Source organism: Bolinopsis microptera, chromosome 3 (genome assembly GCF_026151205.1).
Source record: "Bolinopsis microptera isolate Bmic1 chromosome 3, MBARI_Bmic_1.0, whole genome shotgun sequence".
In the NCBI taxonomy this organism is placed as follows: Eukaryota; Metazoa; Ctenophora; class Tentaculata; order Lobata; family Bolinopsidae; genus Bolinopsis; species Bolinopsis microptera.
Window position 1 is genome coordinate 5,968,551 of NC_087074.1, and position 17,022 is coordinate 5,985,572.

The following is a 17,022-nucleotide window of genomic DNA, read 5'->3' on the forward strand; positions in this document are numbered from 1 at the left end:
GTTTTAATAAGACAAAACAAATAGTACTAGTGACAAAAGATAAATCAGGCCTCCTGTACATTTTGTAATTATCACACATATAGAGTTGACATTTTAGGGGTGGTGTTTTAAAAGTGACTCCATTTCAACATCAAAAAAATTGTACCTGATTTTATTTTCAAATTTCCAAATCTTCCTGGCAGGCTAGAAAAAGGTTTAAATATTATTCCTAGACACTTCAGAACCCTGTAAATTTAGCCCTAACTCGGCAATCTGGGCCCAAAAAACAGGTGACGTTTTAGGGGCGGTTTACCCGTATTGGTATTTTTCAATATGTAATTCACATATAATACCGCATTCAGAAATGCAGTATTTTCAACCCCCCCCTCCCCAAAAAGAGAGATGACTGCCGGTTAAATGGAAAATGTATCGCTTCGTAGTACTTTTTATTATTAATTAACCTGACTTCACAGACTGGAGACACAGACACATACCTCACTGAGAATGAAGACACAGAAACATACCTTGCTGAGAATGAAGACACAGACACATACCTCACTGAGAATGAGTCTAAGAAGAGATAATACGGACACGTACATTTAAAGATTTAGAAATGAGAAGCAAAAACTGGGCACAGAAAATTGAAACAAGACAAGATCCGCTGAATTTAAGATATTTAAAAATTGTGAAGATGATTTTCTTCAAAGCTTGAGTTTGAGAAGGAAAGATTTTTGATTAGTAATCAGGGCCAGGCTCCTCCCTTCCCCCTCCACAATCATTTCACAACCTCTCCTCGACTGATTACATTATATGTGAACTACCCCTTATTAAAAGTTTTTATTTAACACGTTTATCATTAAAAAATGTGTAATAAGCTAATTTACATATAAATAAACTGAAAACCGTTCTGCTTTCTACAGTCTTTATTTTATTGTTAACCACTACTGTTTATTATATTAATAGATTCCAACATGCACCCATCCTACAACAACCTCTCCCTCTCAGCTCTACATCTTAGATTTCACCAGGCTCTGATAAAGCTTGGTCAGGTTATTGCAGTATTTGATGTGAGACGGTGCGTCCTTCTTTTTACACTCTGTTGAACAGTAGGGGTGCTTACATTTCTTACATCTGAAACAAGTAGAAAGTGTTGAGTAATCGGGATTTAGTAAACTAAAAAAAGTAAAGTTGGAGACACATCATTTAAAATTGAAATTCAGAACAGGATAGTTGAAACCATGCTATCATTGAAAACTCTCAACTATTTTAGAAAACTTCTCATCAGAAAATCTAATTACCGATATTGTAGCTCACCCCCCCCCCCCCCCCCCCCCCCCCCCCCAGCTCATGATAAGTAACCACTAGTTACCACTAGTTACCACTAGTTACAAATTGAATTACCGATATTGTAGCTCATGATAAGTAACCACCAGTTACCACTAGTTACCACTAGTTACAAATTGAATTACCGATATTGTAGCTCATGATAAGTTTTGTCGTCCTCCTCCTCTGAAGTACAACACACCACACAAAACGGAGGATACTGCATGTTCTTATAATGCTGAATATACCTGACGAGAATACTGTTTTTAGAATGTTTTATTCTGGCCCAATTTGTGGAGCTATCTCAACAGTTTGTGTCTCAACAAAGCCTCAATCATCAATTTGAAAGTTGTCCTATTGTACAATGTACTTGTATGACTGACGCATGCTTCTTACCATATTATATACATTTCGGCCCATTTTATATGTTTGTTCGGTTTGCTGTATATTTGCTATTTTGTAAAAGTTTTATATCAAATCATATTTCCAACTTTTAATAAATGTCACTGACCAATTAATTAATTAATTAATTAATTAATTAATGTCACTGACCTGGTGAGACACTCGTAATAATATCCAGTAGCTAGTTCTTTAAACTGCTCGTGCCTTATTACGATTAATATGTTCTGTAGGGCGGGGCCCCATTGCTTTAGGTTCACTAGAGCTTTTACTCTCTGGAACCTTACTTTTGTATCTCGTCGCGTCTGTGGGCATTTTAGTAAGCTTTAGGAACTGGGAACTTGACTTTTTGGGCTCATAAGAGATTTATCAACAATGTCAAAATGTTGGATAATAAAGGTAGAAAGTGGATTGAAGCTAGAAATATGTTATCTTTGAAAGTACTAACCAGGGTGTCCTCATCCTTCCTCTCCTCTATAATATCCCAGTAATCCTGCTCAGTCCCCTCTAGTAAACAACGTAACTCTCTCAGAGCTAGAGTAGCGTCCACTATAGCGTCCTCATTCCGACTTAGTTCTAGGTTGGAGCTGACCCTGAAGAGGAAGTTAGGTTATCATTCCGACTTAGTTCTAGGTTGGAGCTGACCCTGAAGAAGAAGTTAGGTTATCATTCCGACTTAGTTCTAGGTTGGAGCTGACCCTGAAGAAGAAATTAGGTTATCATCTGCTGGTTTATTGGTTACAAGAGGACAAGTGAGGGTGACTAGTGAGCAGGACTGATAGTTTGGAACACTTCACCATGGTTACCACCATAGTTACCACCATAGTTACCATAGTTACCACCATAGTTACCATAGTTACCATAGTTACCATAGTTACCATAGTTACCATAGTTACCATAGTTACTAAGTTACTAAGTTACCATCTAGTTACCATAGTTACCATAGTTACTAAGTTACCATAGTTACCATAGTTACCACCATAGTTACCATAGTTACCATAGTTACCATAGTTACCATAGTTACTAAGTTACTAAGTTACTAAGTTACTAAGTTACCTGTTACTTCTACAGTTAGTGAGGAGGTTCTCAATATCGTACTGTACCTCCGGGTTATCATCGTACTCTCCATGACACCTGTAATTAATTATTTAATTAGTGACACCTGTAGTTAATTATTTGATTAGTGACACCTGTAATTAATTATATAATTAGTGACACCTGTAATTAATTATTTAATTAGTGACACCTGTAATTAATTATTTAATTAGTGACACCTGTAATTAATTATATAATTAGTGACACCTGTAATTAATTATATAATTAGTGACACCTGTAATTAATTATTTAATTGAAAAATAACAACAAAATTAACCAAAGTTGTCTTGCTCATAGTGCTGAAGTATTGCAGTGTAGTAATAATTGTAGTAGTAGTGCTGCAGTATTGTTGCCAATCAAGTACGCCCAGTACAGGGTTTCAGAGCAACTGAATGTTAAGACTTTTCTCGAGTGGTAATGGAGAAGGGCCAAGTTATTTAACTGATATCCCCTTAAGGGTCAATTAAGGTTTTCCAGTATCTTAATATGATCTGTTACCAAAGAATCAAACTAACAAATTTGGCTCTAAAATCAGCCTTCAGAAGATCTTATACGGAATGAAACACTAAAAGTTATAACTTATAGCTGTTAGAACAGTGACTGAAGGACTAAAATAGTAATATGTATTAATTTAAACATTGCCAAGGATACCTTACACCAAATATATACAGTATTTTATCATACACCTGTGTCAGATTGCAGAGCGCTTACAATTCATAATTTAATAGCCAGAAATAAGCCGGAATTAGACTCATGTTACAGAGTTCCATGCTCACAACCAAATATTTTTAACAGAATACTGGTATATATAAAACTTTTGTTCCGTTAATCTGGGGTGCATTTATACGCTGAGTGAGTTGAGTGCGGTAATTCTCCAGCATTCGAAGGTCCGCCCCGGGCACTGCGCGGCTTGTCACCCCTCGGCAGTGGGCGGCCACCCATCCGCCGACGGAAGGGCAACCGAACAGTTCCCGGAGCAGCCCGGAGAGTGCTGGCGGGCTGCCAATGTTAACTCTTCACGGTATGAAAGGTGTTCCCCATCGGGTGACCCGTACATGGCACAGATAAGACAGTGCATTGGCAATGCCTGTCTTGGATCGTGGTGTATGGGTCACTCTTTTAAACAACTTCTCTTGTATAGATTCAGTTACATTATTGTTTATAAACGATAACTTTTAAGTGCATTGACCTAGACTTTTAACATCTGGCTCTGTCACTGACAGAACATTTCAGGACAATGAACTCAGAATGCTAACATTTCGTAGTGTAATGACCAGAAATTGGTATTAACATATTATGTTACTGAGTAGTAGCCTACTCACAAGGAAATATTTTCTACAGAATGCTAGTATAAATACAACTTTTGCACAATTCACTCGGGGAGTATCTATACGCTGTTGAGAGGCTCATCCGTTGCCCGTGTTCTCTCGCTGTCCAGGCCGGGGGTCGCGCGCCCCCCCTCGCTCGGAGCTGGGCGGCCACCCAGCTCCCAGTTCGGCGGTCGCACCTCAACCCAGCCCGGGCGCTTGAGGGACGGAGCCGCGGATGTGCCCTCTCAACGGTATGCAAGTTGCACCCTATCGGGTAACCTGTACATGACACGAATATCCTCAGAGTGAGTATTTGCGTCGGATGCTTCTCTAGGATCGTGGTGTATGGGAGACTCTTTTATACAACTGTATCGAGTCGGTTCAATAACGATAAGTGTAGATAATTATCATCACGATCTGTCAAATACCAGTACCACTTTATAACTTAGAGCTGGGACACAACCTTAGAAAATCAAAATGCCACGGTTTGAGAAGCACTATCGAAAAATATAATACTAAAAGGGTATCAAAATAAACTAATGAAAGATAATAATGTAGTAAGATGAAACGACAAAGTATTCTATAAATATATAAGTTCAAGTTATCGATTGAATTAATAACTTATATTAAAGTCGTTATTGTAACGGTATATTAGAACCAGACAGAAACAAAGTGTGAAGGGCCTGAACGGAACCCCTCGGTTTCAGTTCCTTGTATTGTGTAACTTTAACTGTAATCATGGAAAAGATGGACTTGGAAAGTATTAACTACAGGTGGGATGAGATTTATTCTTGGAGCAAAGAGCAGTTGCGGAACTTTGGCAAACCGTACGGAAAGATGACGGACATAGCAGATCCGAAGTTTGCGAAATCAGTGAATAAGCCAGAACTTGTTGGTCGGTCTTATGAGTACATTGGCTATTTAATGGAAACTGTGGAGTCGTACCGAAATTGCTGCACAACTCTTCAGGCAAAGTTGATTCAGAACCAGGAAACTCTCATCAGCGTTCAGCAGGAGCTCTCTCAGTGTCAGTCCGAGAAACTGGAATCTATGAAGAAAATCGTGGAAACCTCAGTCGCTGATTCAGTTAAAGAGGAGATTAAGACTTACAGCGCAATTGTCAGCAATTCACAGACGGTAACTGCCCCAGTTATCTGCCCAGAAGCCCTAAAAAATGTTGTGAAGACCGTAGTCGCAGAAGAGGACCGTAGTCGAAATCTTCTTGTTTTCGGTTTGCCGGAGGAGGAGCAGGAAGAGTTAGAGGTAAGAATCGGCGAGGTTTTAGAGGAAATAGGGCAGAAACCGAAGGTGGAAGTAGAGCGACTCGGCAAGAAGAAAACTTCTACCTGTACTCGCCCAGTGAAAGTCTGCCTGACCAGCTCCTTGATCGTACATCAAATCTTAGCAAACGCTCGGAAATTGCGACAATCAGCCAAGTTTAAGACTGTGTTTTTGAGCCCTGACAGATCACTGGAGCAGCGGGAAGCCCGAAAGGAGCTGATTGCCAGCATGAGAGCTAAAGCTTTAGCGGAGCCGGACAAAAAGTTTTACATTAAGGAGGGACAGATATTCAGCTGTAGTCGCAATTGAGTGTATTTATCAGTACATGTGTGATAATGCTTGTTTTTCAGTGTGAGTGAAGTTTTAGTTAGTGCTAAGCGGGTGCCTACTAGGCTTTTAACTTTCTATACAGGACTGGATAGTCTTCAGACTGTTTTAAAGCTTATTTTTAGTGCAAGAGTTGGTTGCTAGGCATTGCATTTATCTAAGCAGCGCCTGTATTCAATAATTAATGAAATCTTATTAGCGGATTTAGGTATATAATTATTGTATATATTATTGTATGTATAAATTCTTGAGTAAACATTAACCAGTAAACAAAGCTGGTTCCCAATCAATCATAACACTGCCGTACAGCAAGGACATTCGTATCACTTACATATCAGTATCACTTACATATTAAATATACTCATTACACATTACACATTTAAGTTTTAACATTTCTCATAAGTATTGGTGGTCGATATGAAGGATATTCTATGCTGCATAAAGCATTCAATCCCTCACAGGATTAAGGACAATGAACTCAGAATGCTAACAATTCGTAGTCTAATGACCAGAAATGAGTAGAACATATTACTTTGCAGAGTAGTAGCCTACTCACAACGAAATATTTTCCACAGAATACTAGTATAAATACAACTTTTGCACAACTCACTCAGGGAGTATCTATACGCTGAGTCGAGGGTGGGGTGCAGCAGTCCCCAGTACTCGAAGGTCCGCCTTAGTCATTGCCCGTCCTCCTAGTCCTCAACGATGAACGGTAGTAGGTTTGAAATACTAGTTAAACCTACGTCCGCGCGTTTCCGGGGCGGGCTGGAGAATGCTGGCAGGCTGCCAAAGTCAACTCTCCTCGGTATGCAAGGTGCACCCTATCGGGTAACCTGTACATGACACGGATATTCTTAGAGTGAGTACTTGTGCGGGTACCTCTCTGGCAAGGATCGTGGTGTATGGGAGACTCTTTTATACTTTTATACAACCTTTCAGGAATTCAAAAACAACAGCAAAAATGTAATAAGTAAATAGTGGTTAGGTTTTAACTTACTTGAGTTTGAGATCCATTAGCATATCAATTGCTTTATCGTATTCCACTAATGCCAGCTGGAACTCTTTATTTTTATGAAACGAATTTCCTGGGAATAAATTGTTGAGCTATATAATATCACAATGACAACTGATAGATATGCATGGTAATTAAGCGGTTGTTCATGGTACTGGTAGTTGAACACATAGAAATGATAATTCTAAGGGGTTATACTTATATGAAACGCTCACCTCTTATTTTAACTTGATCAATTTTATTAATATCATTTCTAACGGACTGTCTGGATCCCCCGTATCTGAGAGCATTTTTAACAGCGTTAAGAGGTTTGACCACCATATCCCAGTATTTTGTGTAGATAGAGTGGTAGAGCGGCATAAGTTTGCCTATTTCTACTTTTTCGTTCTGGTAGGTAACTTCTAGACAACCACAGTCTGCTGTGAAGGGAACTTCGTATGATACCTGGTGGTGATTGAGGTTGTCAGAGATCAGTCCATTAGTAGTCATATTCATGTATCATGATAATCTAATGTCTTTATTAAAGTGACATTGACATAGTAGTAGTATAGCTCTTTCTTTATAATTTTAGATTCAAACCAACGACTCCTATTTCAACAACTCAAACTAACACCTTAAAACCAACTCTAACGAACACCTTAAAACCAACTCTAACTAACACCTTAAAACCAACTCTAACTAACACCTTAAAACCAACTCTAACTAACACCTTAAAACCAACTCTAACTAACACCTTAAAACCAACTCTAACTAACACCTTAAAACCAACTCTAACTAACACCTTAAAACCAACTCTAACTAACACCTTAAAACCAACTCTAACTAACACCTTAAAACCAACTCTAACTAACACCTTAAAACCGACTCTAACTAACACCTTAAAACCAACTCTAACTAACACCTTAAAACCAACTCTAACTAACACCTTAAAACCAACTCTAACTAACACCTTAAAACCAACTCTAACTAACACCTTAAAACCAACTCTAACTAACACCGTAAAACCAACTCTAACTAACACCTTAAAACCAACTCTAACTAACACCTTAAAACCAACTCTAACTAACACCTTAAAACCAACTCTAACTAACACCTTAAAACCAACTCTAACTAACACCTTAAAACCAACTCTAACTAACACCTTAAAACCAACTCTAACTAACACCTTAAAACCGACTCTAACTAACACCTTAAAACCAACTCTAACTAACACCTTAAAACCAACTCTAACTAACACCTTAAAACCAACTCTAACTAACACCTTAAAACCAACTCTAACTAACACCTTAAAAACCAACTCTAACTAACACCTTAAAACCAACTCTAACTAACACCTTAAAACCAACTCTAACTAACACCTTAAAACCAACTCTAACTAACACCTTAAAACCAACTCTAACTAACACCGTAAAACCAACTCTAACTAACACCTTAAAACCAACTCTAACTAACACCTTAAAACCATCATACCTCAGCAGGGACTAGATCGAAGAGAAGAGGGTTACAGTTGGCGTTATCTTTCAGCCACTTTACCCAGAATCCCACCAGTTGACTACTGGCGTGTTTAGATACGAGTCTAGTTATATTGTTCAGGGTAAAGGCCTGACTGCCCGCGTCAAAGTAGGGGTTTATCTTGTTTTCTCCGATTGTACGCAGGAAGAGTTGAGCTGTACCAATGGGTAGCGCCTGTAGTTTGTCTGGAATACGAGTATGTACGTTACTAATGGTTACCAATCACCATGGTAACCAATAACCTTGGTGTTAGGTCAGGATAAGTTACTGTACAAATGAATAATGCTGCCTAAAATGAATAGCGGAGCGACAAAATAATCCCAACAATTACTCACTGGAGGTAATAATCTCAACAATTACTCACTGGAGGTAATAATAGATAGGGCCATCTTGTGGTAAAATTCGTAGAAGTTGCTGACGACTGTATTAGCGGTATTTACAGCCCTGTAGCTCTCAACCAACTGTAGGTTATCCGTCCGTCCGGCTGCAATATGTTAACAATAATACCACATAAGGTAACATAGCTATAAGATAACATTCCATTACATTATTCAATCCAATACGATTTAAAACTCTCACAAAGTGTCCCATCCGCGCTATTATCCCAAGTTGATGATTATTATGTCGAACTTAGGTATCTGTTGTATTTTATTTATCCGTTATATTTTACCGTAGCTATGATATCTATGATACTAGAAGCCCACATTTATCAAGTTCCCTAAGTTTAATAACCAATGACATATCAACTATAATGTATATATTTGATAAATTTTTCTCGACATTTAACGTACCCAAAAAATACTTAAAGTTTTGAAAAGACAATTAATTTACAATACATTTATTTACCTAAAAGTAGAGTATTCTTGATGTTATAATAATGATTACCTAAAAGTAGAGTATTCTTGATGTTATAATAATGATTACCTAAAAGTAGAGTATTCTTGATGTTATAATAATGATTACCTAAAAGTAGAGTATTCTTGATGTTATAATAATGATTACCTAAAAGTAGAGTATTCTTGATGTTATAATAATGATTACCTAAAAGTAGAGTATTCTTGATGTTATAATAATGATTTACCTAAAAGTAGAGTATTCTTGATGTTATAATAATGATTTACCTAAAAGTAGAGTATTCTTGATGTTATAATAATGATTTACCTAAAAGTAGAGTATTCTTGATGTTATAATAATGATTGAGGTCCGCCAGACAGTGTACGAACTGTACGATAGTGTCGTCTCCTTCAGTAGTGTTGTAGAGCATGGGGAGCGCGTCCAGTACTACTCGGGAAATCAATCTGTACAGGCACACACGATTAACAACAACATTAACAACATTAACAACATTAATAACACAGACTTAACAACAACAGTCTACCCGATTTAACAGAAAAAACTCAGTTTAATCAAGCACTAATTTCAATATTGAGCTAATTTCAACATGTTATACTTTATCACCTGGTGCCGTATTTACCTGGTGCCGTATTTACCTTGTGCCGTATTTACCTGGTGCCGTATTTACCTGGTGCCGTATTTACCTGGTGCCGTATTTACCTGGTGCCGTATTTACCTGGTGCCGTATTTACCTGGTGCCGTATTTACCTGGTGCCGTATTTACCTGGTGCCATATTTACCCGGTGCCATGTTTACCTGGTGCCGTATTTACCCGGTGACGTATTTACCTGGTGCCATATTTACCCGGTACCATATTTACCTGGTGCCGTATTTACCTGGTGCCGTATTTACCTGGTGCCGTATTTACCTGGTGCCGTATTTACCTGGTGCCGTATTTACGTTCCTTTACTTTGTCCATAAGAAGCCGGGATGTTTTGAGGACCTTATCGTTAAACAACAAGACCTCAAACTTATTAAGAGTGTTCGCTCTGAAGGTAAGTAGTCCAACAAATAGACAGGGAACCAAAGCAGACCAGGACCCTTGGCTGAAGTCTGCTGTTAGGAGGAATATTACCTGAAAGGGAGGACGTTAGGAAAGTGGAATTAGCGGCTGAGTCAGTCAGCAGCCAAGTCAGCAGCCACTTCCTGACTTCCAGCCTGACGGAGGCGAAATTATAGAAAATCATACATAGATGTCCATCAACTGATTAATAAATTAACAATCAGTATAATTGAAGTGAAGGAAACAATATAAACCCACGTGGTCTAACAACCCTGAGTCGTTCATAAACTCCCGGAGATCTCTTGGCGAGGTGCCAGTACCAGTAGAGGCCGTGTCTTTCCACCAGTACCGACTGATTATACCGGTCACGTAGTCCAGCATCTTATACCACATCTGTCCTGTGCTCAGTCTCATGGTCTCCTGAAGGAACGTTTAACAGGATCACCAGGAAGAAGAGGGAGATTACTTATGGTAATACTGGTAAGTTTAGTCGTACGACGTCAACTGAAACAAGGGCTAGGTTGGGATTAAATTTTGATTATCATAATCACTTTTATAATGTTCATTTGTAAACCTTACTTCGGACAGAAGGTTGTAAAGAGCGCTGAGAGCAATAACAGCGTTGTGAACCTTACCTCGGACAGAAGGTTGTAAAGAGCGCTGAGAGCAATAACAGCGTTGTAAACCTTACCTCGGACAGAAGGTTATAAAGAGCGCTGAGAGCAATAACAGCGTTGTAAACCTTACCTCGGACAGAAGGTTATAAAGAGCGCTGAGAGCGATAACAGCGTTAGGAGATGTGACCCCCTTTGTAGAGGGCAGATGAGGAGACATCATGTGTTCTGACATGTACTCCCAGTGCTCTAAGCTCACTCTCATGAGGGCTGGTGGTAGTTTACTCTCGTGTCTCTGGGGGGAGGGAGGCGGTAACATCTGCCAGATCTCTTATGGGTAGATAACTGTACTTTATTGTGTGGTTCTGAGGATTTAGTCGTATTTTCTATCATTGTTATATAATGAGAAGTTCACTTTTTCTGTCTTTTACCTTTCTTTTATCAGTTTTAATCTCGATTGTCACAGCAAACTCAAACATCTTCCCCTTGTTTGTCTTTGCTGCTTTCAGTTTCTGAGATCATAATTTATCAGTTGGATGGGGAAACAAGTTTGAAAACTCTCATGTTTGATTTAAGAAGATGTCAAGTGAAGCTATGAAAATGTAAATTGAAAAAAAAACAATGAATACGAATACTAACGATTAAAAACTGAACTTACAGTATCAGAAATACAATCAGGCAGCACAAACATCTTCTGGGATTGCCTAAAATACTGAGTTTTAGTAACCGCACTGATAGGGTTAGGACCACTGAAGCGGATGCTGGCGAATATCTCCGAGTCTTCCTGGCAGAGTGCCCCGGGAAAATAGCACTTTATAACCACGTCATATGAGACTGAGTTGGAGAACAAGTTGTGGGGCTCCAAGTGAATAGACCTGAGAAAGTGAAAGTGGAAGTTAAGGGTCTTTCAGATCGAGTGGAGAACAATTTATGGAGATGCAAAAGAATAAACCTGGGGAAGGTATAGTTTGTACAGTTTGTTCCAACCGTAAGAAGACAAAAAACATCCCTGATATGATAAAAACACATTAATAATCACAAACAAAAAGCTCACCTACCAAGGAACATCCTTTACAAAGACAATAGAGTCTACAAAGAGTTTCTTGTTATCTGTGAGCTGTTTCATGGAGAACTCAAACTTGCACTGGCCGTACGGTGACGTATCTGAGAAACAAGTTCTTATAAATCAGTTAGATAAAAGCTATTAGTGGTGCTCTCATTTCACAGTGGGCTCTCATTTCAGTGATTAAGTTATTTGAAGCAGTGGACATCCCAAATTTCTGTGCTTTGACGGAGATAATTACTCCAATCTATATTATTTAAATTCAAAATAAAGATTTACAAGATATACCTGGAACCCTCTTGAGGAGTTTGTTAAATGAACGTATCTTGGTGGACGATTCATTCTCTTTTCGGATTTGTTTCTTTAAATCCTTGAGGAACAATTTCACGGTCTCACCGTTGCTTGACACAGCGCTGGCCATGGCTATAATATATATAATACAATCAAGCTTGAAACGGAGGCGTTAAAGAAGAAGATAAAGAATTAATCTTTAAGAAAAATCATTAAAACTGTGTACATCTTAAAATGCTTGTGTCTACAACTTTAACCGTTAGAAAAGGAAGCCAACAATTAAATTACAGTAGGAAGGAGAGGAAATTTTCATTAACTTCTGCTATTTTCATTACTGTAAGTAAACATCTGTAAACATCTGAAAATTTAATTCGCTAAGAGACATAATAAAACCCAAGTTAGGTTATAAAACAATAAATTATCAGAGTAGTAAAAACGATAATTTGCTCTCTTTTTTAGCCTTACATTCTCAACATTTACTTTACAATTCTTAAAAAGAAATAGAACTCTTGAGGATACTAATCCAACAAAGGAATACAGCTAAAACTATGAAAGACTAGTACTCAAAATTAACAATGATTCGATAACATAAGTTTGCAAGTTTTTATCTCTTCTTCGAAATGTCCCGTAATTATAAACTGAATAGTATAATATTATCTTAAAGTAACCATCCAGGTCACAAAAATGGCCCAAAAAGAAAACTTGTTTACGGTTCTGGAATAGAGATTTGAGACCCAATCGAGGACAACTTTGGTACAAAGGATCAAATGTCTCAAGTAAGCATATCTCTAATCTCCTGATTTAAATGAATGATCAAGTAAACGATTCTTAATCTGCTGAACTTTCATTCTGTTCTAGGTTCAATTCGGTGGGTCCTATCACTCAACCGAGCAATCAAACCGACGACCTCAACGGACCATCCCAAAAGTTTAACAGTGTAAAATGAAATTTCCGCTCAAAAATAATTTTCTTATTTCAACATTTAAAAGCTGTTTCTAATAATCACCACATTTTCCCCCTCCCCAGAAAGGTATCAGACAACCCTAAGTCTGGGGCTCAGCTACCTTGCTGACAAGCAGAAAGGGAGGGATGCTGACGTTAATAAACTTCCGGTCCTCCCGCTCAAACAAGTAGGTGCCCCACATGTGCCCTGCACTGGACCTCAGACTGACCAGAGAACTGTACTGGAAACACTGCCCTGATTTCAGCATTGGCTCCTGAGGTGTAATTAGCATGTGATTAGGATGAGGTGTAATTAGCATGTGATTAGGATAGAGGTGGAATTAGCATGTCATTAGGATGAGGTGTAATTAGCATGTGATTAGGATAGAGGTAAAGGAGTAGTAGTCAATTTAAGGGATTCAGATGGTTTGTTGAACTAATTTATCACTTATAAAACAAAGAGTGATGAAAGTGTGAAAGACTCATCATCAAATTGCTGAACTTTACGGTGATACACGTGATGCCCATATAAGGTCAGATACACGGTGTACACATCTGATTTATCAAGGATCGTTGCAATTATAGGTCCTATGTTTATAAGGTCTCATTGGTTTCAGAGCACTGATTAAGTTTCACTAACTTTCGCAATGTAAATTAAAACATTGCCTGGTATTTCTCTTAGACACAAAATGTGTGTGAAACCTTAATTAGTTTACAGGACAGTACAAATAATACTACATAACACGAATGATTGGAGATAAAATTAGAGATGAAATCTGTAGAATGTAGAATGTAGAATGTAGAATGTAGAATGTACAATGTACAATGTACATGGTATGTGTGTAGTGTGTACTCATAAAGTGACAAATACTGGCACTAACTCTCACCTGGCCGACGACCCCTTTGCCAGTGACCGACTCTTTGTTGTCAGCATTGCTGAAAATACACCAAGTTCTCTCCCGTAGCTGCACGGTTATGTCCCCCACATTCTCCATTAAAATACTGTACCTCCACCAGTGCTCTTTATTTGGTGTCTCCGACTGTAGAAATAGAGTTCGGGTCAAACTGGGTAATTTGGTCTCTGATTCCTAGGAAGCGGTGGGTCTCCGGGAACATTGCTAGGTACAGTAAAACCCCGATTTACAGTAAAACCCCGATTTACCGCGGAATTTGGGGAAAGGAAACATCCGCGGTAAATCGGGGTTTTTAAAAAATTTACATTATAGATGTTAAGCCCTATTTGGGGGAAAGAAGATGGCCGCGGTATATCGGGGTTTGCGGTAAATTGGGGCGCGGTAATTCGTGGTTTTACTATACTAGGGCCGGAGAGTATTAGTATACTTTCGAAGCAAGTTGCAAATCAGCGAATGTAATTTTATTTTTAATTTAAGATTACAAGGGTCCTTAACTCGCGTGTACAGGAAAAGGAAGTGCCACTACCAAATGGAGTGACTGCATAAGTTATCATGTTATTCTTGATTTTCACAACAATTAATATTGCGCATGTGGCATGACGTCTCTAATTTCTCAACAAGGATGATAGTTGATACTTGATACCATACCCGCAAATATTTGTTTCAACCCGGCAACGAGAGGCAGCTCGGTGCGAGGATCAGTAGGTTATAAGTCTACAACTAATCCCACTTTAACAACAGGTTTGAATGACATGCCGCATGCCTGTTTTATTTAGAGTATGTGACAATATATTTCGTAGTAAATAAAACGCGCGCGCGCGCGTAGTACGCGTTGATCCAGCGCTAGAAATGCTATTTTAAGGTCGGAGCGCGTTACAAATCAGCTACCGCAATATTAATCATTGCCATTGACACAGTGCGCGCGCACGTGATACAACAGCAAAAACGGATGAAACTGAAAGTCTTTATTTCAAGCAATTTCAACAGATTTGAATCAACATACCCTGCATCCCATGTAAAAACTGTAAACAGTTATCTTAACACCATTGGTAGTTTGACTGTGAACGTCCCTCAATCGCAAGCAGTCAAAGTTGTCTTCATGGAACTGATGCAGCATGTTCGTTGAGTAATAAGAAGCCAATCCATCTGGGAGAGGATATCTTTAGTTTATAAACAATTCGATGCATACTAATTTGTTGATTCTTGCCACAAATCGTGAGTGCTAACTATAAGAAAGACACTAGACAGTCAAATTCTAAATCCGTCGTACTTTGGTCGTTTTTCTTCTCCAGGAATTTCTGGAAGAGGTTATGCTGTATCGGATCTCTGATAGACTCGGAGTGCTCATAAGGCAGGACATCCTCGTGTGAAATGTAATCTATTCCAGGTATTGTGTAAAACTTGTTGTCAGAATTTTGTCCCAAGAACGTAATTCCTTCCCTCTGTGATACCTGATTGTTGTTAATATTTGTTAATCAGTCGATTAGTTAATTTTTAATAATTTAATTTTTAAATTGATTAATGATTGTATTATAATATAGTTAATTATATTCAATGATAGTTTGATAACTTGACAACTACATACGAATACAGTTGAAAGAAGGCAGTCAGCAACATACACGGCCAAACACATGGTAATAGTTAAAAACTTACGATGGGACAATCTCTGAAATCGAGTAGAACTTGATAATATATTAAAGTCTGATAGCTCTCCTTAGTAAATCCAGGGATATCGTCAACTTCTCCTTTCTTTAGCATACTGAAGTATTTTCTTTTCTTTTATACTGCTCATGTTAAAATGCGTTTAATTACCTCCATAAACTGTTGATACAACGCTATTTATAATTAATAAAAGAATTCACTCAATTACACTTTTTATAACATTCAAACCTATCAAATAGTGTTGGGAAAGCTTTGTTATTACGACTAAATAGACGAGCTACCCAAGGAAACAGTACAACGCCCCGATAGTCCAGTTTCTTGTGCAGAAACATCTGAAACAAACGTGAGTACAAAATACTGTAATAATTATTACTTTACGTAAGTACAGAAAACTATTATTATTCTTATCTTTAGGCACACCTCTTACTTTAAGACCCAATCATTCATCATAACAACCAATGCAATAACTGTAGATTATATAAATTGTTTACTTTTAAACTATAAGTTTATTTAATTGGTTACTTTTTAACTATAAGTTTATTTAAGAACAAACAACAAACCTGCCCACAGTCATAGTTGCCAGTAACTTTAGGAGCAGTAAACTTGCCCACTTCAATAAGGTTGTAAGCAGTTGAGTTGCATCTTGCTAGTAATGCAGCGGGCAGAGCAGCGGGCAGAGCAGCGGGCAGAGTAGCGGGCAGAGTGCCCTTTGAACACGACCTGGCTAACTTGAACATTGTGTCATGTTATCTCCTAGTACCCTACTTCCTAGTAACAGAGCGGCATGTTTAGTTCCTGGTTATTTTGGGAAATGTTTATTGAAATTCCAGAGCATGATAGGTACTGTGAATTGTCATGTAAATTTCAAAAGACTTAAGATTCTATCAAATCAATAAATCAGCAAACTGTATTCTCTGTTGAATTTATTGAGGGTACTTGTAATTAATGAACACGCAATTGTTGTGATTATCTAAAAATAGATTTCATGAAATTCATAACCTCAATATAAAATAAATTACAAAAATTATAAACTCTACTGCAATAAGTTAAAGCCAAATTTTAAACATGTTAAAAATAATGCTAAGCATCGTGAATTGTACGTGATAATATGCAATGTAAGATCACCATTACTGACACTATACACGTGAAAAAGTTACCGTCACATAAAATATGCAGTTCGTCATCATAATAAAATGTCAACATGGCATCTGATAATGTGAGGTTAAAAATAATCCCAGTAATCAGTATCCTTAGTGACTAATCTGGCAAATACCTTCGACATACCTGGCGTTTTCCTAAAGTTAACAACACTTACACTTAGAAATTGACCTCCGGTGGTCCGGTGGTGTGCCACTTAATTAAACAAACAGTAACACATTTTACACAACTTAATGAACA

General features: G+C 38.0%; 2 protein-coding genes across 3 annotated transcripts; both read right to left on the reverse strand.

Moving 5' to 3' along the window:
* Window positions 1-301: 301 nt before the first annotated feature.
* Window positions 302-12,239, reverse strand: LOC134812524 (uncharacterized). 2 transcript variants are annotated; one of them, XM_063819997.1, is made up of 17 exons: window positions 12,104-12,239; window positions 11,811-11,916; window positions 11,411-11,627; window positions 11,184-11,264; window positions 10,886-11,047; window positions 10,397-10,558; window positions 10,020-10,210; window positions 9,403-9,539; window positions 8,606-8,725; window positions 8,200-8,426; window positions 6,945-7,173; window positions 6,715-6,802; window positions 2,758-2,835; window positions 2,150-2,294; window positions 1,855-2,006; window positions 1,449-1,550; window positions 302-1,110 (listed from the first exon to the last, which is right to left on the reverse strand). In XM_063819997.1, the coding sequence occupies exons 1-17, from the start codon at window positions 12,234-12,236 to the stop codon at window positions 987-989; spliced, it is 2,454 nt and encodes an 817-aa protein (XP_063676067.1). In that variant the 5' UTR covers window positions 12,237-12,239; the 3' UTR covers window positions 302-986. The 2 variants fall into 2 exon arrangements, with proteins under 2 accessions (XP_063676067.1, XP_063676068.1); XM_063819998.1 differs by lacking the exon at window positions 12,104-12,239 and having other exon boundaries at window positions 11,807-11,900.
* A 265-nt stretch (window positions 12,240-12,504) lies between these two features.
* Window positions 12,505-16,394, reverse strand: LOC134812606 (polymerase delta-interacting protein 2-like). The gene is made up of 7 exons (XM_063820092.1): window positions 16,185-16,394; window positions 15,853-15,956; window positions 15,616-15,721; window positions 15,233-15,413; window positions 14,966-15,108; window positions 13,936-14,088; window positions 12,505-13,323 (listed from the first exon to the last, which is right to left on the reverse strand). The coding sequence occupies exons 1-7, from the start codon at window positions 16,359-16,361 to the stop codon at window positions 13,150-13,152; spliced, it is 1,038 nt and encodes a 345-aa protein (XP_063676162.1). The 5' UTR covers window positions 16,362-16,394; the 3' UTR covers window positions 12,505-13,149.
* Window positions 16,395-17,022: the final 628 nt, after the last annotated feature.